The sequence below is a fragment of the Lissotriton vulgaris genome, chromosome 1_2, assembly GCF_964263255.1.
Source record: "Lissotriton vulgaris chromosome 1_2, aLisVul1.2, whole genome shotgun sequence".
NCBI lineage: Eukaryota > Metazoa > Chordata > Amphibia > Caudata > Salamandridae > Lissotriton > Lissotriton vulgaris.
The window spans coordinates 296670484-296697457 of record NC_141686.1 but is presented as its reverse complement, the minus strand read 5'-3'; the positions used below and the strand labels follow the sequence as shown (position 1 = coordinate 296697457).

General features: G+C 55.5%; 1 protein-coding gene across 3 annotated transcripts in view; it reads right to left on the bottom strand.

The window, feature by feature from the left end:
- Window positions 1-830: 830 nt before the first annotated feature.
- LOC147736538 (apolipoprotein L3-like) overlaps window positions 831-26974 on the bottom strand; it is an 80947-nt gene continuing 54803 nt past the window's right edge. For 2 of the 3 annotated variants that reach the window (XM_086953275.1, XM_086953276.1), the window contains exons 3-4: window positions 5989-6091; window positions 831-3216 (exon numbers count right to left, since the gene is read on the bottom strand). In XM_086953275.1, coding sequence (XP_086809401.1) covers window positions 2426-3216; window positions 5989-6091 — 894 coding nt within the window. In that variant the 3' untranslated portion in view covers window positions 831-2425. The remainder of the gene's footprint in view (window positions 3217-5988; window positions 6092-26974) is intronic. The other variant, XM_086953277.1, reaches the window with a different exon arrangement.

Here is a 26974-nt window from a genome sequence, read left to right as displayed (position 1 = left end):
GGATTTTTCACAGAGTGTCTGCAGACAGCGCAAGGAGTTTCGCAGAGTTCTGCAGACAGCGCAAGGAGTTTTCACAGAGTGTCTGCAGACAGAGCAAGGAGTTTCGCAGAGTTCTGCAGACAGCGCAAGGAGTTTCGCAGAGTTCTGCAGACAGCGCAAGGAGTTTCGCAGAGTTCTGCAGACAGCGCAAGGAGTTTCGCAGAGTTCTGCAGACAGCGCAAGGAGTTTTCACAGTGTCTGCAGACAGCGCAAGGAGTTTCACAGAGTGTCTGCAGACAGCGCAAGGAGTTTCGCAGAGTTCTGCAGACAGCGCAAGGAGTTTCGCAGAGTTCTGCAGACAGCGCAAGGAGTTTTCACAGTGTCTGCAGACAGCGCAAGGAGTTTCACAGAGTGTCTGCAGACAGCGCAAGGAGTTTTCACAGAGTGTCTGCAGACAGCGCAAGGAGTTTTCACAGAGTGTCTGCAGACAGAGCAAGGAGTTTCGCAGAGTTCTGCAGACAGCGCAAGGAGTTTCGCAGAGTTCTGCAGACAGCGCAAGGAGTTTCGCAGAGTTCTGCAGACAGCGCAAGGAGTTTTCACAGTGTCTGCAGACAGCGCAAGGAGTTTCACAGAGTGTCTGCAGACAGCGCAAGGAGTTTTCACAGAGTGTCTGCAGACAGCACAAGGGGTTTTCTCAGAGTTCTGCAGACAGCGCAAGGAGTTTTCACAGAGTGTCTGCAGACAGCGCAAGGAGTTTTCACAGAGTGTCTGCAGACGGCGCAAGGTGTTTTCACAAGCAGGGACTGATTCACATGCACACTTGTCCATAGCAAAAACAACAAACAAAAAGATTAGTTATTGCTCACCATTTTATTAAGTAAAAAATTAGATTTATATGCATTTATTTTCCTCTGGTTAGAATTTCACAAGATATACCAGTATACTAAAAAGCTCTGTTGCTGAAACAAATAGTTAATTACAAAAAGTAACTTGATTGAAGAATTAGGTAATTACAAAAAGTAACTTCTTATTGAAGCAAACTATTCCCCAATAACCCACAATGATTAATACTTTTAAAGAAAATTAATTTACAGTTATAATAATAAGGCACATAATAACTTTCAATATTTCTATGATTGGATATTTCCATCACATACACCGTACGCAGTAAACTCAGTTACAAACCGTCAGGATTATAATCAGTCATGACAAATTCCAATATTACTTGATACAATTTGATGATATAGGCTCAGCGTCTAACATACCATCCCACACGTTTCAGGTACCTGGAATGCAAAACAGTGTTTGAGGCACTCTTCATCTTTTAGAATATCTGATGTGGTATCCAGACGACGAACAACCACTTCAAACAAGGACACCCATTATGACTTCTGACCAATGGCAAATAATTAACCACCCTTCACTCAAACAATCTGAAGAAAACTGATGAAGAAAGCCCTAGACAGCCATCCGACATCCTCAATGTATGTACAGATCTTGGTATTCAAAGAGTGTAATACAGGCAGACTGTTCCTAGAGGCCAATGCATTGAATTCAGCGGTGAACTGATGGAGTACAGCAGATCTTTAAGAATCTTTAGAGAAACATTATCTTTCGACTAACTTCTAATGGTCATCAATTTGATTTGGTAACTTCTGGTGATTTGTAAAAAATTGAAAGATTTTTCCATCAATTTCTGTGCTATTATTAGTTATTACAACTCTATCGTATTTTTATAGAGCGCTCTCACACTTGGATAGCGCTCTTCACTACTATACCCCTTGGAGGCGATCAATGGTACAACTGCAAGAATAGATGAACTAAGATTGCACATATGAAGGAATCTTTCAGTGATCCAATCTTATAATAATTATTCTAATAAAGAGCCTACAAGTGGGCCACTGAGATGGGTGCTCGTGCCCGACCGAAGTGCCGACCCCTTAATGGAGATATTGATTTGCATAGCCCGGTGTTACCGGGTGGTGACAGTGTTGACTTTGCATTGGTTTTTCCACATTTTGAGATTTGAGCAGGCATGCACTTTAAAAGGATTCCGCCTCTGAGCACTGGCGGAAGGAGAAGGAGCGATTACACAACCATCCCCTGTAGTTTACGCAAAACTTGCAGCATGGTTGAGAGGGAAGACCATCCGGTGAGTTCAAGCGACAGACGAGAACACAGGGATCATGGACCAGGGATTTGGCCAATATGTGCTTTAGAAGGTGAGAGGGATGATCCACAGATACAAGTGACCTCTGACCTTTAGTACAGATCGATTCTAGCCATGATTATGCATCTTAAACAAGCATCAGGGGCCATATGTATGTAACGACTAGTGAAAAAATAACACCAACTTCCATCCACCATCTAAATCATATTCGTATCCCTTCTGATGTGAGCAGATCTGCCATGGAGAGGAGATTGCTTGGACTGCGGTCTGCTCTGTTTAGGTTTGTGTCTTCTTCAGGGTGCACGCAATTTCCATCAGTTCGTGAAGCCCCTTTTCCAGCTCATCCGACGCCTCCCGGATCTTCGCTGCCGCCTCGGTCTTCGCCCCCTTATGAAGATCCTTGGCGTCTTTGGCGATGAAGATGGCATCCATGACCAGGAAAAGTCCAGTCAAGATGCCAGTGGCCACGCCAGCGATGCGGATGCCCCTGGCCAGCCCTCCGGCCGCCTTCCCCAGCTGTGCCAGCCTCACGATCTCCACCACATTAGCGATCCCTCTGCCCGCCCTGGGTAGAGCGTTGAGGGCGACTGCCTCAAACGCCCGGTTGGTGATGCGGGAGAAGTCTGGGTGGCTGCTGAGCTTCTCCAGCTGGCAGTGGATGCTCTTGAGGCACTCTTCAATCTCATTCATGTTTGTCTCGTACTCACGAATCAGAGTTTCCACCTTACCACGCTCCACCCGTTCATTCACAGTGTCCGAGATGGTGGCCGTGGCACTGGTGACCCCGCCGGCTGCCGCCACACCCAGACCCACACCTGTGACAATCAGTGAAGCCCCGAAGGTGAACGGGGCGAGGATCAGTCCCAAGACAGTGGTGATGCCACCAGCAGCACTCACCGCGCCCCCGGTGATGCTTGCAATAGTAGCTCCATGGTGGAAGTGGTCCACGCCGTCTGCTATGCGGCGCAGCTCTTTGATGGTAGCCTCGAAGGAGGGGGTATGTGCCTCCAGAAGCTTCAGGAATATATTCATCCTCTGAAGTGTAATGTAAAGCGCTTCTCTGATGTCTATGGAGGGAAAAACAGAATCATGTGTTCAATGTTAGAAAAAAGGGAGACATTTTGTAATTGTATTTATATAGCCATCACTACCTCTGACGAGGCATCAAAGCATTTTTTGGCGAGTAGCACGCTACTCCGGAACCCAAAAGTATTATTGGCGAGTTAGTATAGGGAAAAAGGCATTTGAGCGGTGGACATGTGAGTCTGTTAGTTAGATTGAAAAGGATAATGGAGGGATAGAAGAGGGAAGAGTCTAGAAAGTGTTTATTGGGAGATCCTAGCAGTAGGAGGCGGAATGGGATGAGTAAAGGAGAGATGGAAGAGGCACAAGTCTCTAGAAATGAATTAGGGAGATCATAGTAGTAAAATTAGACTACGACAGCACAAACGCTTTTATATATATTTTTTTTGCTGCAGATATGAGAGAATAAAGGCAAAGTCATGGCCCCGTGGCTTGGAACGAAGATAGATAAATTCAGATTAAAGAAAGATTAGGACATTGGAATGTTGGAAGCTCCATTGAAAACAATGGAGTAGTTCCAGGCTTATAATGACAGGTATAAGCCAGGAGCTCCAACATTCCAATGCTTGTTCTTCACAGCTGTGGCTGCGAACAAAGGCTTCAGGGAGCATGAGGGGATTTCAATCCCCTCACGCTCCCTAAACCCTTTTTTTAATTTGTTAGAAGAGAGAGAGAGAGAGAGAGAGAGAGAGAGACAGAGAGAGAGAGAGACAGAGACAGAGACAGAGAGACAGAGAGAGAGACAGACAGAGAGAGACAGACAGAGAGAGAGAGAGACAGAGAGAGAGAGAGACAGAGAGAGACAGAGAGAGAGAGAGACAGAGAGAGAGAGAGACAGAGAGAGAGAGAAAGAGAGAGAGAGAGAAAGAGAGAGACAGAGAGAGACAGTCAGGTTAGAGAGGAGGGAGGGTCTCATGTATTTATTTATTCAGTTTACATTACCCAAAAGCATCAAGCATCAGAGCTCTTTACAATAGAATTAGATTTTGAAACAAAGCGCATAAACTACACGACCCAAAGGCATTTGAGCATTTGGAATAAAGAAAGAGGATTATAACAGGGTATAAATGACAACAATCATAAATGTGGAGTACCAGGATGTAAACAGGTGGCAGGTTTAAAAGAAGGCCTTGGCAGTAAATTCCGTTCCGCTTCGCTGAATTTTTTGCTTATTCGCGCTTTCAAAATGCATGTTCGCAAGATATTTCTCCCCGAGCACGCAAACAGCTTTCACGAACAGGAAAAAAGCATTGCGAACACGCGGAACAAGCAATTCTACATGTCCGCGGAACTTGTCTGCTTGCTGAGATTTTTTACCGTTTCGCGGATCTTTGCGTAGCGCGACTACGCATATTCCGCCCACTCCTTTTCAAAAGGTGCCAAATTATACTGAGGTCAAAGGGAAGCCTCAACCACAAATAGTGCAAAAACTAAGGTAAGGCAGTGGTGTATGGAAACAAGGGATTTATTTAAATGAGTTTCCTTACAAGGGCTTTCAGTGCGAATCTAAAGATAGACTGTGAGGCAGTGGTATATTGTTCAAGGGAACGGAGTCACTGCCAGGACAGGATTGGGCCATCTGGTTTATTTAAAAAGGGCGGGTTTAGCTGCCGAGCTTCAGCATTCCACGATGGCCGAGCCCCACCACGAGTCTGAAGCTGGTCAGCCAGGTAACGTGGAGTGGATGTCTCAACGGAAAATAATCATTTATTGTTGCAAGTGGTTTGAATCACCTCCATGCCTCCTGCTGCCCCAGAGATTCTGGAGGGAGTAAGAAAGAAATACAGGAGAGAAGGAGAAGGAGAAAGAGAGAGAGGAGGTAAAGGTAAAAGGCTTTGAGGCAAAATGAGGGTAAAATAACAAAAGGAAGAAGAAGATGCAACGGAGAGAAGGGTGAGAGATCAACACAGGAGGATGTAGGTTTAAGGGAGACAAAGCGGGATGGAAGAGACAACAATAATACTGTGACAGAGACCGGTGAGAAAGGACACATAAGGAAGTAAAAGAGGTGGGAGAAAGGTGAAACAGAGTGGACAAAGGGACAGAACAGGTGAGAAAGTTAGGACAGAGAGGGGAAGACACGTAATATAAGGAGATCAGTGAGAATGACAGTTAATGTAGACAGGTTGGGTGAACTAGAGATAGCAGCAGGAGAGAAAGACGCCACAGATAATAGAGATGTTGGACAGTTCACAAACAGCTGAGGGGAGGGTGACAGTGTCAATTGTCATTTGACATCACTTCCTGTGATATCACTGGGGGGGGGAGGGGACATGTGATGTCACTTCCGCTTCCCCTGGCATTTTGGTGAGTCGAAACCTATGACTGAAGTTGTTCCAGTCCTCTTCTATGCAGGTGATGCTACTCTGTGCCCGCAGCCCGCTCCACCCTTCTAGTAGCCCTCAGTGAACCTCCTCGCCCTGAAAATGTGTTACGTGAGTGATGGTGCACCGGTCACCTCACTCGCCCTTGGCCACTAAACAGGCAATTAAAATAACCCCCAAAACTGTCTCTTTGGAAGTTTGCAACAATAAGTAATTCCAACTTCGAGAACCAGCCTCAACACTGACCTAAAGTATTGGGGTTCAGTCTCGACACTTTCAATGGAGAGGCAGTGTGACCAAACACTTAATGGCCTCTTCACTGTGCTCTTTAAGTAGGGTGACAGATAAAGAAGTAGGAACAGCGCACGAGCAGAGGCCATAATAAAGGCATCTATATTGAAGACGTGACAGATTTATGAACCAGGTACTCACCACTTTCCAGTGATACTTCATAACCACTTTCCAGCGATGCTTCATAATCTGGGGGCTCCAGTCCCTCGTCATCACCTGCATAGGACCACTCGAGGAGCACATCCTGCACACAGAGAACAGAAAGGCACAGACTGGGTTAGTGATCAAATGGGTGCACAATGAGGGTGAAAAGATCACTGGTGTATTGGTAAAATCCTCCACTACTCTGGGTCCCCATCTCCCTGTCACAGCACCTTCTCAAGTGAGTTGTATCACCTACTCAGGGAGCTTGTGGCTGAGCACTGCTGCTGCATAAGAACTTGTGGCTGAGCATTGATGCCGCACAAGGAGTTGGAAACCTTGCACAGCTGCTGCACAAGGAGCTGGTGATGGAGCACTGCTGCTGCTGAAGAAGGAGCTGGGCGCTGAGCACTGCTGCTGCATAAGGAGCTGGGCGCTGAGCACTGCTGCTGCATAAGGAGCTGGGCGCTGAGCACTGCTGCTGCATAAGGAGCTGGGCGCTGAGCACTGCTGCTGCATAAGGAGCTGGGCGCTGAGCACTGCTGCTGCATAAGGAGCTGGGCGCTGAGCACTGCTGCTGCATAAGGAGCTGGGCGCTGAGCACTGCTGCAGCATAAGGAGCTGGGCGCTGAGCACTGCTGCAGCATAAGGCGCCGGGCGCTGAGCACTGCTGCTGCATAAGGAGCTGGGCGCTGACCACTGCTGCTGCATAAGGAGCTGGGCGCTGACCACTGCTGCTGCACAAGGAGCTGGGCGCTGGACACTGCTGCTGCACAAGGAGCTGGGCGCTGGACACTGCTGCTGCACAAGGAGCTGGGCACTGGACACTGCTGCTGCACAAGGAGCTGGGCGCTGGACACTGCTGCTGCACAAGGAGCTGGGCGCTGAGCACTGCTGCTGCACAAGGAGCTGGGCGCTGAGCACTGCTGCTGCATAAGGAGCTGGGCGCAGAGCACTGCTGCTGGATAAGGAGCTGGGCGCAGAGCACTGCTGCTGCACAAGGAGCTGGGCGCACAGCACTGCTGCTGCACAAGGAGCTGGGCACAGAGCACTGCTGCTGCACAAGGAGCTGGGCGCTGAGCACTGCTGATGCATAAGGAGCTGGGCGCTGAGCACTGCTGCTGCATAAGGAGCTGGGCGCAGAGCACTGCTGCTGCACAAGGAGCTGGGCGCACAGCACTGCTGCTGCACAAGGAGCTGGGCGCACAGCACTGCTGCTGCACAAAGAGCTGGGCGCACTGCTGCTGCACAAGGAGCTGGGCGCACTGCTGCTGCACAAGGAGCTGGGCGCTGGACACTGCTGCTGCACAAGGAGCAGAAGACAGCACTGATGCTGCACAAGGAGCAGAAGACAGTACTGATGCTGCACAAGGAGCTGAAGACAGCACTGATGCTGCACAAGGAGTTGGGTGCTGAGCACTGCTGCTGCATAAGGAGCTGAAGACAGCACTGATGCTGCACAAGGAGCTGTGCGTTGAGCACTGCTGCTGCACATGGACCTGAAGACAGCACTGCTGCTGCATAAGAACTCGTGGCTGAGTATTGATGTAATGTACTGTAAAACAGCTTTTTTATAGCGCATTCTATCACTCAAGGAGCATCTTGGCGCTTAATACCAGCCCAGAATGGAAAAGGTGGTTAGCTGGAGCAATTCCCAAGAACTAAATCCTTTACACTAAAGCTCTACAGGCAGCATCGGTAAGCGTAAAGACCCAAGTCTTCAAGGCTTTCCTGAAGAGGGATTCTGATGAAATTTGCCGGAGCAAGGGAGGCAGTTTATTCCATGCGCTGGAACCCAGCACCGCAATGGAGTTTCCACTTTTGGTGGCTAGTCTGAATTTTGGGACAACTAACAGATTCAGGTTAGAGGATCTCAGACTCCGAATGGGGAGGTGACGTTTGACATTTTTTGATAGATACCTGGGCCCTTGTGAGTGACAGGCTCTAAAAGTGATTATCAAGATTTTAAATAGGATGTGTTTATGAATGGGAAGCCAGTGAAGGGCATGTAGTTCAGCTGAAGCGGATGATTTCCTGGGCCAGCCCAGGACCAGGCGGGCGGTGGCATGCTGGACCATCTGCAGCCTGTGGAGCACGGACGGATTGGCTCCCGCTTACAGACTGTTGCAGTAGTCCAGTCTTGATGTAATAAGTGCCACCGCTACCGTTTTCCTAGTTGACAGTGGGAGGAGGTCGAAGAATTTTCTGAGCATTCTGATGATATAGAAGCATGTGCCAGCCACACCAGTTGCTTGTTGCTTGAATGACAATGCGTCATCAAACTTGACACCCAGATTGCGGGCAGAGGAGATGGTATTTCGGGGACTTCAGCATCTTCAGGCCACCACTGCTTAGGGGAGAACAGATTTGGAGGGCCAAACGGTAAGATTTCTGTTTTCCCAGAATTGCATTTGAGATGGTTGGTCTTCATCCATTCAAATGTGGCAGTCAGGCATTTTTTAAGGTTTTCTTCAGCTCCTGGCAGCTCCCTGTCAAGTACCAGGATAAGCTGCGTATCGTCAGCGTAGGATATAGTACTGATCTGATACGAGGAAATGAGCTCAATCAGGGGTACCATATAAAGATTGAAAAGTACAGGGCTCAAGCTAGAGCCCTGAGCTACCCCTGTGCTGATGGATTTTTCTTTGGAGCTGAATTCGCCCAACACCGTGACTTAGGCTAAGGACGTTTTTAAACCAGTCCAGCACTACACCTCCTATCCCTGAGCTGAGTAGACGGTCAATCAAGATGGTGTGGGAGACCGTATCAAAGGCCGCCAATAGATCGAGTAATATCAAGACGGCCTTCTTCCCTTGGTCCATGGCGGTACGCAGGGAATCAGCAGAGAACAGGAGGGCAGTTTCGGTCGAGTGCTTGGACCTGAAGCCAGACTGATTAGTATGCAGGATGTTGTTATCTTCCAAGAATGTTGTGAGTTGACTGTTGACAAAAGATTCAGTCAATTTAAACAACACAGGCAGCAGTGAAATAGGACGCAAGTTGGAAAGAATCGTGGGGTCAGATACAGGTCTTTGCTGCACAAGGAGATGGAAACCTTGCACTGCTGCTGCACAAGGAGCTGGTGGCTGAACACTGCTGCTGCTGAACAAGGAGCTGGGCACTGAGCACAGCTGCTGCATAAGGAGCTGGGCGCGGAGCACAGCTGCTGCATAAGGAGCTGGGCGCGGAGCACAGCTGCTGCATAAGGAGCTGGGCGCGGAGCACAGCTGCTGCATAAGGAGCTGGGCGCGGAGCACAGCTGCTGCATAAGGAGCTGGGCGCGGAGCACAGCTGCTGCATAAGGAGCTGGGCGCGGAGCACTGCTGCTGCATAAGGAGCTGGGCACGGAGCACTGCTGCTGCACTGCTGCTGCATAAGGAGCTGGGCGCGGAGCACTGCTGCTGCATAAGGAGCTGGGCGCACAGCACTGCTGCTGCATAAGGAGCTGGGCGCACAGCACTGCTGCTGCATAAGGAGCTGGGCGCACAGCACTGCTGCTGCATAAGGAGCTGGGCGCACAGCACTGCTGCTGCATAAGGAGCTGGGCGCACAGCACTGCTGCTGCATAAGGAGCTGGGGGCACAGCACTGCTGCTGCATAAGGAGCTGGGCGCGGAGCACTGCTGCTGCATAAGGAGCTGGGCGCGCAGCACTGCTGCTGCATAAGGAGCTGGGCGCACAGCACTGCTGCTGCATAAGGAGCTGGGCGCACAGCACTGCTGCTGCATAAGGAGCTGGGCGCACAGCACTGCTGCTGCATAAGGAGCTGGGCGCAGAGCGCTGCTGCTGCATTATGGAGCTGGGCGCATAGCGCTGCTGCTGCATTATGGAGCTGGGCGCATAGCGCTGCTGCTGCATTATGGAGCTGGGCGCATAGCGCTGCTGCTGCATTATGGAGCTGGGCGCATAGCGCTGCTGCTGCATTATGGAGCTGGGCGCACAGCGCTGCTGCTGCATAAGGAGCTGGGCGCACAGCACTGCTGCTGCATAAGGAGCTGGGCGCACAGCATTGCTGCTGCATAAGGAGCTGGGCGCACAGCACTGCTGCTGCATAAGGAGCTGGGCGCACAGCACTGCTGCTGCATAAGGAGCTGGGCGCACAGCACTGCTGCTGCATAAGGAGCTGGGCGCGGAGCACTGCTGCTGCATAAGGAGCTGGGCGCGGAGCACTGCTGCTGCATAAGGAGCTGGGCGCGGAGCACTGCTGCTGCATAAGGAGCTGGGCGCACAGCACTGCTGCTGCATAAGGAGCTGGGCGCACAGCACTGCTGCTGCATAAGGAGCTGGGCGCACAGCACTGCTGCTGCATTATGGAGCTGGGCGCATAGCGCTGCTGCTGCATTATGGAGCTGGGCGCATAGCGCTGCTGCTGCATTATGGAGCTGGGCGCATAGCGCTGCTGCTGCATAAGGATCTGGGCGCACAGCACTGCTGCTGCATAAGGAGCTGGGCGCACAGCACTGCTGCTGCATAAGGAGCTGGGCGCACAGCACTGCTGCTGCATAAGGAGCTGGGCGCACAGCACTGCTGCTGCATGCTGCATAAGGAGCTGAAGACAGCACTGCTGTTGCACAAGGACCTGGTGGCAAAACACTGCTGCTGCACAAGGAGCTGAAGACAGCACTGATGCTGCACAAGGAACTGAAGAAGACAGCACTGATGCTGCACAAGGAGCTGAAGACAGCACTGATGCTGCACAAGGAGCTGAAGACAGCACTGATGCTGCACAAGGAGCTGAAGACAGCACTGATGCTGCACAAGGAGCTGAAGACAGCACTGATGCTGCACAAGGAGCTGAAGACAGCACTGATGCTGCACAAGGAGATGAAGACAGCACTGATGCTGCAATTCGGCAGCCATCTTGAAAGTAGCCCTGACATCTCTTTATCACTTAATCTGCCACCCCACAACCCTGCACATCTTTGAATGCAGCCCCTCTCCCCTATACCCATTTTTTTCCTCCCGTTACCACTCCTCACCCCATTTCTCATTTTACTATATCCCCCTTTCCACTAGTGTTCACACTATATGTTACACCTATTTATCTGTGATTTTATCTCCACCCCCTACTACATTGCACTATGATATGCACAGTACTCTCTACCTTATTACTTTGTGCACTTTACAAATGTATGTTTGGATTGTTATTTCACTGCTGTTCACTTTGGGCACTTTATTAATTTATGTTTGATGTTACTATGTTTAAATGTATTATTTTCACTGTTGATCCTTCTCGATTCTACACTGCATATCTTTTTTCGCCTTTAATTCTATCATTCTTATTACTGCTTATTATCATTAGTACTTCCTCCATTTAAATATTGTATTTTGATTATGTTCTCTTAATTTATATGTCATTCCTTTCAATCTAAATTCTCTATATTTAAACAACTGTTTCTAGATGATATGTTCCTCTCTCCCATATACTCTATCTTAGCATTCATTACCCCCTGCTATCTATAATTATAACTCCCTCTTTCCACTTACTTCCCTTTCTCTTCTTTCCCTCTTTTATTCCGCCTTTTAACTATTCTTCTTCCCACTCAATTACACTACGTATTTTCATTACTCTACCTTTACCACCTCCCTCTATTTTTATCACCCATCCCACTGACTCTCCTTTTTGAACTACCCTACTACCTATTCCCCTTCTATACTATTTATCTTCATTATTTTTTATTTTCTTCTACTCTCCAGCTCCCTCCGGGCTAACAGCTTTTTGTTCACATACAGTTTACAATGTTTTATATTTGCACTTCTCTTATATCGTTTGATTATGCTTTTTACTGTGACGCCTTCTATCTTATTTCAATGTAATCAGGAATGTTCATTATGTTATATCCTCTTCTTGTTATATACTCTGTTATATTGTATTTTATTCTCCTCTGCTTAATCCACCCCACTGCCAATCATTGTAATATGTCAATCAATCAATCAAGGCATTTGTATAGCGCGCTACTCACCCGGGAGGGTCTCAAGGCGCTGGGGGAGGGGTAGGTCACTGCTCGAATAGCGAGGTCTTGAGCTGCTTCCTGAAGGAGAGATGGTCTTGGGTTCGCCGAAGGTGGGTGGGGAGGGAGTTCCAAGTCTTGGCTGCCAGGTAGGAGAAGGATCTTCCTCCGGCGGTGACTTTGCGGATGCATGGTACGGTGGCGAGTGCGTGGCTGGTCGATCGTAGCTGGCGGGTGGGCGTTTAGAAGGTCATGCGGTCGTTGAGGTACTTGGGGCCCAGGTTGTGGAGAGCCTTGTGTGCGTGGGTGAGGAGTCTGAACATGATTCTCTTGCTGACGGGGAGCCAGTGCAGGTCTCTCAGGTGTCCGGTGATGTGGCTGTGTCGGGGGATGTCGAGGATGAGTCGTGCGGAGGCGTTCTGGATGCGTTGGAGTCTTTTTTGGAGTTTGGCGGTGGTTCCGGTGTAGAGAGTGTTCCCGTAGTCTAGTCGGCTGGTGGCGAGTGCTTGGGTGATGGTCTTCCTGGTTTCCGTGGGGATCCATCTGAAGATCTTGCGGAGCATGCGCAGGGTGTTGAAGCACGAGGATGAGACAGCGTTGACTTGTCTGGTCATTGACAGGGAGGAGTCCAGGATGAAGCCCTGGTTTCGTGCGTGGTCCGTTGGTTTGGGAGCGGTGCCTAGGGCCGGGGGCCACCAGGAGTCGTCCCAGGCGGAGGGTGATGATCCCATGATGAGGACTTCCGTCTTGTCTAAGTTCAGTTTAAGGCGGCTGTTTCTCATCCAGTCGGCGACTTCTTTCATCCCTTCGTGTAGGTTGGCTCTGGCAGTGGTGGGGTCGTTGGTGAGGGAGAGGATGAGCTGGGTGTCGTCGGCGTAGGAGATGATGTTGAGGTTGTGCTGGCGTGCGATGGCAGAGAGGGGGCTCATGTAGACGTTGAAGAGGGTTGGGCTGAGTGAAGATCCTTGTGGTACGCCGCAGATGACTTTGGTGGCCTCGGATCTGAACGGAGGGAGGCAGACTCTCTGGGTTCTTCCGGTGAGGAACAAGATGATCCACTCCAGCGCTTTCTCTCGGATTCCGACGTTGCTGAGGGGCTTCACTAGGGTGCGGTGGCAGACGGTGTCGAATGCTGCAGAGAGGTCCAGGAGGATGAGGGCCGCCGTTTCCCCATTGTCGATCAGGGTTCTGATGTCGTCAGTGGCGGCGATCAGGGCGGTCTCGGTGCTGTGGTTGGCCCGAAACCCAGACTGCGAGGGGTCGAGGGATCCGTTCGTCTCGAGGAAGGCAGCAAGCTGTTTGTTGACGGTCTTCTCAATGACTTTGGCCGGAAAAGGAAGGAGTGAGATGGGACGGTAGTTCTTGAGGTCGGTGGGGTCCGCCGTTGGTTTCTTCAGGAGGGCGGCCAGCTCGGCGTGCTTCCAGCTCTCCGGGAAGGTGGCGGTGTGGAAGGAGGAGTTGTTGGTGTCTCTGAGATGGGGTGCGATGGTGGCGTCGGCTTTGTTGAAGACGTGTTGTGGGCACGGGTCGGTTGGTGATCCGGAGTGGATGGTGTTCATCGTGCGGGTGGTGTCTTCGGTGCTGATCGGGGTCCAGTTGCAGAGGGTGGTGGTGGCGGGCTCTGGTTCGGTGGTAGGGTGCGTGGTCTGTGCGTCGAAGCTGTTGTGTATGTCGGCGATCTTGCGGTGGAAGAACAAGGCAAGTGAGTTGCAGAGGTCTTGCGAGGGAGTGATGTCGTTGTTTCCGGCGCTGGGGTTGGCGAACTCTTTGACGATGCTAAAGAGTTCCTTGCTGTCGTGGGTGTTGTTGTCCAGTCGTTCTTTGAGTGCCGTCTTCTTGTTGGCGTGGATCAGATGATGGTGTTTGCGGATGGCGTGCTTGAGGGCGGTCCTGTTGTCTGTGGTGTGGTCGAGCCGCCAGGCTTTCTCGAGGGTGCGGCAGTACTTCTTGGATTCCTTGAGTTAGTCGGTGAACCAGGGGGTTTTCTTGCTGCCGGGTCTGCTGGGAGGGTTCTTTAGTGGTGCGAGGTCATCGGCGCAGGCGGTCAGCCACTTGGTGAGGTTGCTGGCTGCTTCGTTGGGGTTCGTTGTGCTGGTCGGAGTGTTCTGGTTGAGGGAGGCGGTAAGCTGCTCGGAGGTGATCTTGCTCCAGCTTCGGCGGGGGACCTATTGCGGGTGGTGGTGGGTCGTAGTTCTTCTGAAGCTGAAGTGGACGCAGCTGTGGTCAGTCCTGTGGAGTCCGGTGGCGTGGCTGAAGGAGATATGCTTGCTGGATGAGAAGACGGGGTCAAGTGTGTGGCCGGCGTAGTGGGTGGGGGTGTTCACCAGTTGCTTGAGTCCGAGGTTGGCGAGGTTGTCCAGCAGGGCGGTGGTGTTTCTGTTGTTGTTGTTCTCCCGGTGAAAGTTGAGGTCCCCTAGGAGATTGTAGTCGACGGAGGGAAGGGCGTGTGGGCTGATGAAGTCTGCGATGTCTTCGCTGAATTGTGTGCGTGGTCCCGGTGGTCTGTAGATGAGGGTGCCTCTGAGGGTGGTCTTGGGGTCAGTGAGTATCTGGAAGTGCAGGTGTTCGGCGGCGGTGAAGGTTTCGTCTGAGTTAGTCGAGATGCGGATGGTGTTCTTGTGTACGATGGCAACGCCTCCTCCCGTCTGGTTGATGCGGTCCCTCCGGGTGATCTTGTAGCCATCCGGGATGCCTATGGCGATGTCGGGCGCTGAGGAGGCGTTCATCCAGGTTTCTGTGAGGAAGGCGACGTCAGGTGCTGTCACGTCGAGCAGGTCCCAGAGTTCCACGGCGTGCCTGTGGACGGAGCGGGTGTTGAGCAGGATGCATTTCAGGTGGTTGCTGTTGGTGTTGGACTTGGTGGGGGTGGTACAGGTCCGGTAGCAGGTGAATCGGCAGGCTCTGCAGGCGAAGGGTCCGTGGGTGCGCCTCGGGGTGGCGCGGTAGCAGGCAGGGTTCTCACGATACTCTACTGAATGCTCTCAATGTTTAATCCTTAATCCTTTTATCACTTTACCTTCTTTTCTCTATGTTGTTTACTTAAGTTACTAGGGTTAGATCACACTTATACCCTAACCGTATATTTGGTTCAGGATACTGTCCAACTCCTCCTCCTTCTATGCAACCATATATACTAATTTCTTTGGGCTGCCCCTCCTTCACCTTTAAACTGTTATTTATATACTTACGTCAATACCTCACGCACTGACCTTATCCTCACTTGCTGAATATGTTATCTCGTACGACTACATTATTCCCTCACCTTTTGTGATTAGTCAAATTTCACACACTCAACTTTCTAGATGAACCAGCTTTGATCTCACTTATTTTACCCCCTCTTCCCTTTGCACTATCCTCCACTCCCCCTTAGAAGACCAGTTGTACTTGCTCTAGTGTCCCTGCTCTTCCCCCCTCTTTTCTTGTCTCTAAACCATGCCTCCACTCACTCCTACACCTTCAATCTCAACACCTCACATCTCCAAATTTGGCCCTAACTCTTGGTCTATTATCTACCCACCCCGCCTCTCTAAACATGGTAAAAAAAAACTCAAACACAAACTTATCTGTCTCCACCCTGAAACCTTATTCGCTGATCACCATAACAGCCTTAACTCTTCACTGGTCACCAACTTCATCTTTTTCACTAAACGCCCTTCTAAATGGAAAAGCATATTCCTAAGTCACTTCTTGATCTCTAATTCACGCAACATCCCCTATGGTTTTAAACTCTCCTCCACACAATCTTCTTCCTTTCCTGGCAAAATTGACATCTCCATCTTCAAATCGGGTACCATCCTTATCCAAGCATCTGAAAAACACCTCGATATCTTTGAACAACACTTTAACACCTTATCACAAACCCTCAGAGTACCCCCGAATCCAGCCCACTATAACCCTCCTCCCCTTGACGCACCTCCCCCCCTCTCCTCCCCATCACCAATATCTTGTCTCTCCGACCAATCCCAACTTCTAGTGCCTGTTTCTCCCCTCATTCCCTTCTCCCCCTCTCATCTTATTCTGATTCCCTCCCTTCCTCTCCCACTTCCAATGATCTACATATTAGCACCTCATCCCTTACCACCATTCAATCCCCTAACACTACCCCCTCACCCCAGCTAGCCCTTGATTCACCACCCCCCATTTCATCCTCTTCCATCTTACCTCACCTATCGGACCCACCCCAACCAACGCCCTAGTCTGCCTTCATTCCTCTCTCCCCCCCATCTCCCCCTCACAATTCTACCCCTTCCCCTCCTACTCCCAATGAAAATCACCTTGGCACTACACCCCAAACCCCCATTCCATCCCACTCCCTCTTTCCCTGTTCCTCTGACCGTCCCCAACTTCTATTGCATTCATCCCCCCTCATTTCTCCCTCCCCCCTATCGCTCCCTCCTGACTTACCACTTCCTTCTCTGGTACCCAATAAACAACAAATTAGCAGTCTTCTACCCCTAGTTACATCACCCCCCCATCACATCCTCGTCCCAATCCCAACTTAAAATGCCTGCTTCTCCCCTCATTCCTCTCTCCACCCTCCAGTTTCATTCTGATTCCTCCCCTTCCTCTCCCACTTCCAATCACTTCCACATCCTAACAACAATACCTCCTACTTTCCCCTCTTACCCCCTGATCTCCTCCCTTTCCAAAAACACTCAAAACTCCCTCCAACCCCCTCCTGGCTTTCCACCTCTTCATCCACTCTTTATTCCCCCACTACATAACCTTAATTTGACGAATAGTCCAATAAACACAGACCCACCGTACCCGTCAACTCATTCCCTGGCTTCCCCTACCATTGAACTTATCCTTCTGTCCCTCATCTTAGAACTCTTCTCTCTTAGAAATGATATCTCACTCATTTGAAAAACTATCTCCTCACACACGGACACCCTCCTCAGCACATCCACAGACTACCACCTTAACCCCATCACCTGCAAAATTACTCCTCCTTCTAACAACCACAGCTTGAGGCAGAGCACAGCCCCTGCAGCATGGAGAGCTGGTGGCAGAGCAGAGCCGCTGCAGCATGGAGAGCTGGTGGCAGAGCACAGCCGCTGCAGCATGGAGAGCTGGTGGCAGAGCACAGCCGCTGCAGCATGGAGAGCTGGAGGCAGAGCAGAGCCGCTGCAGCATGGAGAGCTCGAGGCAGAGCACAGCCACTGCAGCATGGAGAGCTCGAGGCAGAGCACAGCCGCTGCAGCATGGAGAGCTGGTGGCAGAGCAGAGCCGCTGCAGCATGGAGAGCTCGAGGCAGAGCAGAGCCGCTGCAGCATGGAGAGCTCGAGGCAGAGCAGAGCCGCTGCAGCATGGAGAGCTGGTGGCAGAGCAGAGCCGCTGCAGCATGGAGAGCTGGAGGCAGAGCAGAGCCGCTGCAGCATGGAGAGCTCGAGGCAGAGCACAGCCACTGCAGCATGGAGAGCTCGAGGCAGAGCACAGCCACTGCAGCATGGAGAGCTCGAGGCAGAGCACAGCCGCTGCAGCATGGAGAGCTGGTGGCAGAGCAGAGCCGCTGCAGCATGGAGAGCTGGAGGCAGAGCACAGGTGCTGCAGCATGGAGAGCTGGTGGTAGAGCACAGCCCCTGCAGCATGGAGAGCTGGTGGCAGAGCACAGCCACTGCAGCATGGAGAGCTGGAGGCAGAGCACAGCCGCTGCAGCATGGAGAGCTGGTGGCAGAGCAGAGCCGCTGCAGCATGGAGAGCTGGTGGCAGAGCAGAGCCGCTGCAGCATGGAGAGCTGGTGGCAGAACAGAGCTGCTGCAGCATGGAGAGCTGGTGGCAGAACAGAGCCGCTGCAGCATGGAGAGCTGGTGGCAGAGAGGAGCCGCTGCAGCATGGAGAGCTGGTGGCAGAGCAGAGCCGCTGCAGCATGGAGAGCTGGTGGCAGAGCAGAGCTGCTGCAGCATGGAGAGCTGGTGGCAGAGCAGAGACACTGCAGCATGGAGAGCTGGTGGCAGAGCACAGCCGCTGCAGCATGGAGAGCTGGTGGCAGAGCAGAGCTGCTGCAGCATGGAGAGCTGGTGGCAGAGCAGAGCCGCTGCAGCATGGGGAGCTCGAGGCAGAGCAGAGCCGCTGCAGCATGGAGAGCTGGTGGCAGAGCACAGCCCCTGCAGCATGGAGAGCTAGAGGCAGAGCAGAGCCGCTGCAGCATGGAGAGCTCGAGGCAGAGCACAGCCACTGCAGCATGGAGAGCTGGAGGCAGAGCAGAGCCCCGGCAGCACGGAGAGCTGGTGGCAGAGCAGAGCCCCGGCAGCACGGAGAGCTGGAGGCAGAGCAGAGCCCCGGCAGCACGGAGAGCTGGTGGAAGAGCAGAGCCCCGGCAGCACGGAGAGCTGGTGGCAGAGCAGAGCCGCTGCAGCATGGAGAGCTCGAGGCAGAGCAGAGCCGCTGCAGCATGGAGAGCTGGTGGCAGAGCAGAGCCGCTGCAGCATGGAGAGCTGGTGGCAGAGCAGAGCCGCTGCAGCATGGAGAGCTGGAGGCAGAGCAGAGCCGCTGCAGCATGGAGAGCTCGAGGCAGAGCAGAGCCGCTGCAGCATGGAGAGCTCGAGGCAGAGCAGAGCCGCTGCAGCATGGGGAGCTGGTGGCAGAGCAGAGCCGCTGCAGCATGGAGAGCTGGAGGCAGAGCAGAGCCGCTGCAGCATGGAGAGCTGGTGGCAGAGCAGAGCCGCTGCAGCATGGAGAGCTGGAGGCAGAGCACAGCCGCTGCAGCATGGAGAGCTCGAGGCAGAGCAGAGCCGCTGCAGCATGGAGAGCTGGTGGCAGAGCAGAGCCGCTGCAGCATGGAGAGCTGGTGGCAGAGCACAGCCGCTGCAGCATGGAGAGCTGGAGGCAGAGCAGAGCCGCTGCAGCATGGAGAGCTGGTGGCAGAGCACAGCCGCTGCAGCATGGAGAGCTGGTGGCAGAGCACAGCCGCTGCAGCATGGAGACCTCGAGGCAGAGCAGAGCCGCTGCAGCATGGAGAGCTGGAGGCAGAGCACAGCCCCTGCAGCATGGAGAGCTGGAGGCAGAGCACAGCCGCTGCAGCATGGAGAGCTGGTGGCAGAGCACAGCCGCTGCAGCATGGAGACCTCGAGGCAGAGCACAGCCGCTGCAGCATGGAGAGCTGGAGGCAGAGCACAGCCGCTGCAGCATGGAGAGCTGGTGGCAGAGCAGAGCCGCTGCAGCATGGGGAGCTGGTGGCAGAGCAGAGCCGCTGCAGCATGGGGAGCTCGAGGCAGAGCAGAGCCGCTGCAGCATGGAGAGCTTGAGGCAGAGCAGAGCCGCTGCAGCATGGAGAGCTGGAGGAAGAGCAGAGCCGCTGCAGCATGGAGAGCTGGTGGCAGAGCAGAGCCGCTGCAGCACGGAGAGCTGGAGGCTGAGCACAGCCGCTGCAGCACGGAGAGCTGGAGGCAGAGCACAGCCGCTGCAGCACGGAGAGCTGGTGGCAGAGCAAAGCCTCTGCAGCATGGAGAGCTGGAGGCAGAGCAAAGCCGCTGCAGCATGGAGAGCTCGAGGCAGAGCACAGCCGCTGCAGCATGGAGAGCTGATGGCAGAGCACAACCCCTGTAGCATGGAGAGCTGGTAGCAGAGCAGAGCCCCTGCAGCATGGAGAGCTGGTGGCAGAGCAGAGCCGCTGCAGCATGGAGAGCTGGAGGCAGAGCACAGCCGCTGCAGCATGGAGAGCTGATGGCAGAGCACAACCCCTGTAGCATGGAGAGCTGGTGGCAGAGCAGAGCCGCTGCAGCATGGAGAGCTCGAGGCAGAGCACAGCCGCTGCAGCATGGAGAGCTGGAGGCAGAGCACAGCCGCTGCAGCACGGAGAGCTGGTGGCAGAGCAGAGCCGCTGCAGCATGGAGAGCTCGAGGCAGAGAGGAGCCGCTGCAGCATGGAGACCTCGAGGCAGAGCACAGCCGCTGTAGCATGGAGAGCTGGTGGCAGAGCGGAGCCGCTGCAGCATGGAGAGCTGGTGGCAGAGCAGAGCCGCTGCAGCATGGAGAGCTGGTGGCAGAGCAGATCCGCTGCAGCATGGAGAGCTGGAGGCACAGCACAGCCGCTGTAGCACAGAGAGCTGGAGGCAGAGCAGAGCCGCTGCAGCATGGAGAGCTGGAGGCAGAGCACAGCCCCTGCAGCATGGAGAGCTGGTGGCAGAGCACAGCCACTGCAGCATGGAGAGCTGGTGGCAGAGCGCAGCCGCTGCAGCATGGAGAGCTCGAGGCAGAGCACAGCCCCTGCAGCATGGAGAGCTGGAGGCAGAGCACAGCCCCTGCAGCATGGAGAGCTGGAGGCAGAGCACAGCCCCTGCAGCATGGCGAGCTGATGGCAGAGCACAGCCGCTGTAGCATGGAGAGCTGGTGGCAGAGCACAGCCGCTGCAGCATGGAGAGCTGATGGCAGAGCACAGCCCCTGTAGCATGGAGAGCTGGTAGCAGAGCAGAGCCCCTGCAGCACGGAGAGCTGATGGCAGAGCACAGCCGCTGTAGCATGGAGAGCTGGTGGCAGAGCAGAGCCGCTGCAGCATGGAGAGCTGGAGGCAGAGCACAGCCACTGCAGCATGGAGAGCTGGTAGCAGAGCAGAGCCGCTGCAGCATGGAGAGCTCGAGGCAGAGCAGAGCCGCTGCAGCATGGAGAGCTGGAGGCAGAGCACAGCCACTGCAGCATGGAGAGCTCGAGGCAGAGCACAGCCGCTGCAGCATGGAGAGCTGGAGGCAGAGCACAGCCGCTGCAGCACGGAGAGCTGGTGGCAGAGCAGAGCCGCTGCAGCATGGAGAGCTCGAGGCAGAGAGGAGCCGCTGCAGCATGGAGACCTCGAGGCAGAGCACAGCCGCTGTAGCATGGAGAGCTGGTGGCAGAGCAGAGCCGCTGCAGCATGGAGAGCTGGAGGCAGAGCACAGCCGCTGCAGCATGGAGAGCTCGAGGCAGAGCACAGCCGCTGCAGCATGGAGAGCTCGAGGCAGAGCACAGCCGCTGCAGCATGGAGAGCTCGAGGCAGAGCACAGCCGCTGCAGCATGGAGAGCTGGAGGCAGAGCACAGCCGCTGCAGCACGGAGAGCTGGTGGCAGAGCAGAGCCGCTGCAGCATGGAGAGCTCGAGGCAGAGAGGAGCCGCTGCAGCATGGAGACCTCGAGGCAGAGCACAGCCGCTGTAGCATGGAGAGCTGGTGGCAGAGCAGAGCCGCTGCAGCATGGAGAGCTGGTGGCAGAGCAGATCCGCTGCAGCATGGAGAGCTGGAGGCACAGCACAGCCGCTGTAGCACAGAGAGCTGGAGGCAGAGCAGAGCCGCTGCAGCATGGAGAGCTGGAGGCAGAGCACAGCCCCTGCAGCATGGAGAGCTGGTGGCAGAGCGCAGCCGCTGCAGCATGGAGAGCTGGTGGCAGAGCGCAGCCGCTGCAGCATGGAGAGCTCGAGGCAGAGCACAGCCCCTGCAGCATGGAGAGCTGGAGGCAGAGCACAGCCCCTGCAGCATGGAGAGCTGGAGGCAGAGCACAGCCCCTGCAGCATGGAGAGCTGATGGCAGAGCACAGCCGCTGTAGCATGGAGAGCTGGTGGCAGAGCACAGCCGCTGCAGCATGGAGAGCTGATGGCAGAGCACAGCCCCTGTAGCATGGAAAGCTGGTAGCAGAGCAGAGCCCCTGCAGCACGGAGAGCTGATGGCAGAGCACAGCCGCTGTAGCATGGAGAGCTGGTGGCAGAGCAGAGCCGCTGCAGCATGGAGAGCTGGAGGCAGAGCACAGCCACTGCAGCATGGAGAGCTGGAGGCAGAGCAGAGCCGCTGCAGCATGGAGAGCTCGAGGCAGAGCAGAGCCGCTGCAGCATGGAGAGCTGGAGGCAGAGCACAGCCACTGCAGCATGGAGAGCTGGTGGCAGAGCAAAGCCCCTGCAGCATGGAGAGCTGGAGGCAGAGCACAGGTGCTGCAGCATGGAGAGCTGGAGGCAGAGCACAGCCCCTGCAGCATGGAGAGCTGGAGGCAGAGCACAGCCCCTGCAGCATGGAGAGCTGGTGGCAGAGCACAGCCGCTGCAGCATGGAGAGCTGGTGGCAGAGCACAGCCCCTGCAGCATGGAGAGCTGGAGGCAGAGCACAGCCACTGCAGCATGGAGACCTCGAGGCAGAGCAGAGCCGCTGCAGCATGGAGAGCTGGTGGCAGAGCAGAGCTGCTGCAGCATGGAGAGCTGGTGGCAGAGCAGAGCCGCTGCAGCATAGAGAGCTGGTGGCAGAGCAGAGCCGCTGAAGCACGGAGAGCTTTTGGCAGAGCAGAGCCGCTGCAGCACGGAGAGCTTGAGGCAGAGCAAAGCCCCTGCAGCATGGAGAGCTGGAGGCAGAGCAGAGCCCCTGCAGCATGGAGAGCTGGAGGTAGAGCACAGCCCCTGCAGCATGGAGAGCTGGTGGCAGAGCAGAGCCGCTGCAGCATGGAGAGCTGGAGGCAGAGCAGAGCCGCTGCAGCATGGAGAGCTGGAGGCAGAGCAGAGCCCCGGCAGCACGGAGAGCTGGTGGCAGAGCAGAGCCCCGGCAGCACGGAGAGCTGGTGGCAGAGCAGAGCCGCTGCAGCACGGAGAGCTGGTGGCAGAGCAGAGCCGCTGCAGCATGGAGAGCTGGTGGTAGAGCAGAGCCGCTGCAGCATGGAGAGCTGGTGGCAGAGCACAGCCGCTGCAGCATGGAGAGCTGGTGGCAGAGCAGAGCCGCTGCAGCATGGAGAGCTGGTGGTAGAGCAGAGCCGCTGCAGCATGGAGAGCTGGTGGCAGAGCACAGCCGCTGTAGCATGGAGAGCTGGTGGCAGAGCAGAGCCGCTGCAGCATGGAGAGCTGGAGGCAGAGCACAGCCGCTGCAGCATGGAGAGCTGGTGGCAGAGCAGAGCCGCTGCAGCATGGAGAGCTGGTGGCAGAGCAGAGCCGCTGCAGCATGGAGACCTCGAGGCAGAGCACAGCCGCTGCAGCATGGAGAGCTGGAGGCAGAGCACAGCCGCTGCAGCATGGAGAGCTGGTGGCAGAGCAGAGCCGCTGCAGCATGGGGAGCTGGTGGCAGAGCAGAGCCGCTGCAGCATGGGGAGCTCGAGGCAGAGCAGAGCCGCTGCAGCATGGAGAGCTCGAGGCAGAGCAGAGCCGCTGCAGCATGGAGAGCTGGAGGAAGAGCAGAGCCGCTGCAGCATGGAGAGCTGGTGGCAGAGCAGAGCCGCTGCAGCATGGAGAGCTGGTGGCAGAGCAGAGACGCTGCAGCATGGAGAGCTGGTGGCAGAGCAGAGCCGCTGCAGCATGGAGAGCTGGTGGCAGAGCAGAGCCGCTGCAGCATGGAGAGCTCGAGGCAGAGCAGAGCCGCTGCAGCATTGAGAGCTCGAGGCAGAGCACAGCCACTGCAGCATGGAGAGCTGGTGGCAGAGCAGAGACACTGCAGCATGGAGAGCTGGTGGCAGAGCAGAGCCGCTGCAGCATGGAGAGCTGGTGGCAGAGCGCAGCCACTGCAGCGTGGAGAGCTGGAGGCAGAGCAAAGCCCCTGCAGCATGGAGAGCTGGAGGCAGAGCACAGCCGCTGCAGCATGGAGAGCTGGTGGCAGAGCAGAGACACTGCAGCATGGAGAGCTGGGGGCAGAGCAGAGCCGCTGCAGCATGGAGAGCTGGTGGCAGAGTAGAGCCGCTGCAGCATGGAGAGCTCGAGTCAGAGCACAGCCACTGCAGCATGGAGAGCTGGTGGCAGAGCACAGCCGCTGCAGCACGGAGAGCTGGAGGCAGAGCAAAGCCCCTGCAGCATGGAGAGCTGGAGGCAGAGCACAGCCGCTGCAGCATGGAGAGCTGGTGGCAGAGCAGAGCCCCGGCAGCACGGAGAGCTGGTGGCAGAGCGCAGCCGCTGCAGCATGGAGAGCTGGAGGCAGAGCAAAGCCCCTGCAGCATGGAGAGCTGGAGGCAGAGCACAGCCCCTGCAGCATGGAGAGCTGGAGGCAGAGCAGAGCTGCTGCAGCATGGAGAGCTGGTGGCAGAGCAGAGCCGCTGCAGCATGGAGAGCTGGAGGCAGAGCAGAGCCGCTGCAGCATGGAGAGCTGGAGGCAGAGCAGAGCCGCTGCAGCATGGAGAGCTGGTGGCAGAGCAGAGCCGCTGCAGCATGGAGAGCTCGAGGCAGAGCAGAGCCGCTGCAGCATGGAGAGCTGGTGGCAGAGCACAGCCGCTGCAGCATGGAGAGCTCGAGGCAGAGCACAGGTGCTGCAGCATGGAGAGCTGGAGGCAGAGCAGAGCCGCTGCAGCATGGAGAGCTGGTGGCAGAGCAGAGCCGCTGCAGCATGGAGAGCTGGAGGCAGAGCAGAGCCGCTGCAGCATGGAGAGCTGGAGGCAGAGCAGAGCCGCTGCAGCATGGAGAGCTGGTGGCAGAGCAGAGCCGCTGCAGCATGGAGAGCTCGAGGCAGAGCAGAGCCGCTGCAGCATGGAGAGCTGGAGGCAGAGCAGAGCCGCTGCAGCATGGAGAGCTGGTGGCAGAGCAGAGCCGCTGCAGCATGGAGAGCTCGAGGCAGAGCAGAGCCGCTGCAGCATGGAGAGCTGGTGGCAGAGCAGAGCCGCTGCAGCATGGAGAGCTGGTGGCAGAGCAGAGCCGCTGCAGCATGGAGAGCTGGTGGCAGAGCAGAGCCGCTGCAGCATGGAGAGCTGGTGGCAGAGCAGAGCCGCTGCAGCATGGAGAGCTGGAGGCAGAGCACAGCCGCTGCTGCATGGAGAGCTGGAGGCAGAGCACAGCCGCTGCAGCATGGAGAGCTGGTGGCAGAGCAGAGACACTGCAGCATGGAGAGCTGGTGGCAGAGCACAGCCCCTGCAGCATGGAGAGGCAGAGCAGAGCCGCTGCAGCATGGAGAGCTCGAGGCAGAGCACAGCCGCTGCAGCATGGAGAGCTGGTGGCAGAGCAGAGCCGCTGCAGCATGGAGAGCTGGTGGCAGAGCACAGCCGCTGCAGCATGGAGAGCTGGTGGCAGAGCACAGCCGCTGCAGCACGGAGAGCTTGAGTGAGCACCCAAGCGGAGGTCGGAGCAATGTCCCGCACACCCAAGCTGGTGGCGGAGCAATGTCCCGCACACCCAAGCTGGTGGCGGAGCAATGTCCCGCACACCCAAGCTGGTGGCGGAGCAATGTCCTGCACACCCAAGCTGGTGGCTGAGCAATGTCCCGCACACCCAAGCTGGTGGCGGAGCAATGTCCCGCACACCCAAGCTGGTGGCGGAGCAATGTCCCGCACACCCAAGCTGGTGGCGGAGCAATGTCCCGCACACCCAAGCTGGTGGCGGAGCAATGTCCCGCACACCGAAGCTGGTGGCGGAGCAATGTCCCGCACACCCAAGCTGGTGGCGGAGCAATGTCCCGCACACCCAAGCTGGTGGCGGAGCAATGTCCCGCACACCCAAGCTGGTGGCGGAGCAATGTCCCGCACACCGAAGCTGGTGGCGGAGCAATGTCCCGCACACCGAAGCTGGTGGCGGAGCAATGTCCCGCACACCCAAGCTGGTGGCGGAGCAATGTCCCGCACACCCAAGCTGGTGGCGGAGCAATGTCCCGCACACCGAAGCTGGTGGCGGAGCAATGTCCCGCACAGCGAAGCTGGTGGCGGAGCAATGTCCCGCACACCCAAGCTGGTGGCGGAGCAATGTCCCGCACACCCAAGCTGGTGGCGGAGCAATGTCCCGCACACCGAAGCTGGTGGCGGAGCAATGTCCCGCACAGCGAAGCTGGTGGCGGAGCAATGTCCCGCACACCCAAGCTGGTGGCGGAGCAATATCCCGCACACCCAAGCTGGTGGCGGAGCAATGTCCCGCACACCCAAGCTGGTGGTGGAGAAATATCCCGCACACCGAAGCTGGTGGTGGAGAAATGTCCTGCACACTGAAGCTGGTGGTTGAGCAATGCTCCTGCGCACGGAAGCTGGTGATTGGGCTCTTCAGCTGCGTGACGAATCCCATTGATGAATCGGGCAGCCACTGGCTGAGCTAAGCAAATGCACGTGGAATCCTGTGGTTGAGCAATGCCTATGCTTTGGGAGACAGATAAATATGAGGTTGGTGGCTCAGCAGTGGGATGCACAGAAAGCTGGTACCGAGGACACATGTTCCTGGTTCAGGAATTGCCTAGATGCACAGGACACTGGAGACTAAGCAGTATGGCTGCAGAGGATCCTGGACGGTGCGTAGATGTGCAAAGTGCTGGTGGCTGAGCAGTATGGCTGCACAGGACCCTGCGCTGCATAGACGCACAAGGGATTGGAGATTGAGCAGTATGGCTGCAGAGGATCCTGTACGGTGCATAGGTGTGCATGGTGCTGGTGGCTGAGCAGTATGGCTGCACAGGACCCTGCGCTGCATAGACGCACAAGGCATTGGAGATTGAGCAGTATGGCTGCAGAGGATCCTGTACAGTGCATAGGCGTGCATGGTGCTGGTGGCTGAGCAGTATGGCTGCACAGGACCCTGCGCTGCATAGACGCACAAGGCATTGGAGATTGAGCAGTATGGCTGCAGAGGATCCTGTACGGTGCATAGGCGTGCATGGTGCTGGTGGCTGAGCAGTATGGCTGCACAGGACCCTGCGCTGCATAGACGCACAAGGCATTAAAGATTGAGTAGTATGGCTGCAGAGGATCCTGTACGGTGCATAGGCGTGCATGGTGCTGGTGGCTGAGGGGTATGACTGCACAGGACCCTGCGCTGCATAGACGCACAAGGCATTGGAGATTGAGCAGTATGGCTGCAGAGGATCCTGTACGGTGCATAGGCGTGCATGGTGCTGGTGGCTGAGCAGTATGGCTGCAAAGGACCCTGCGCTGCATAGACGCACAAGGCATTGGAGATTGAGCAGTATGGCTGCAGAGGATCTTGTACGGTGCATAGGCGTGCATGGTGCTGGTGGCTGAGCAGTATGGCTGCACAGGACCCTGCGCTGCATAGACGCACAAGGCATTGGAGATTGAGCAGTATGACTGCAGAGGATCCTGTACGGTGCATAGGCGTGCATGGTGCTGGTGGCTGAGCAGTATGGCTGCACAGGACCCTGCGCTGCATAGACGCACAAGGCATTGGAGATTGAGCAGTATGGCTGCAGAGGATCC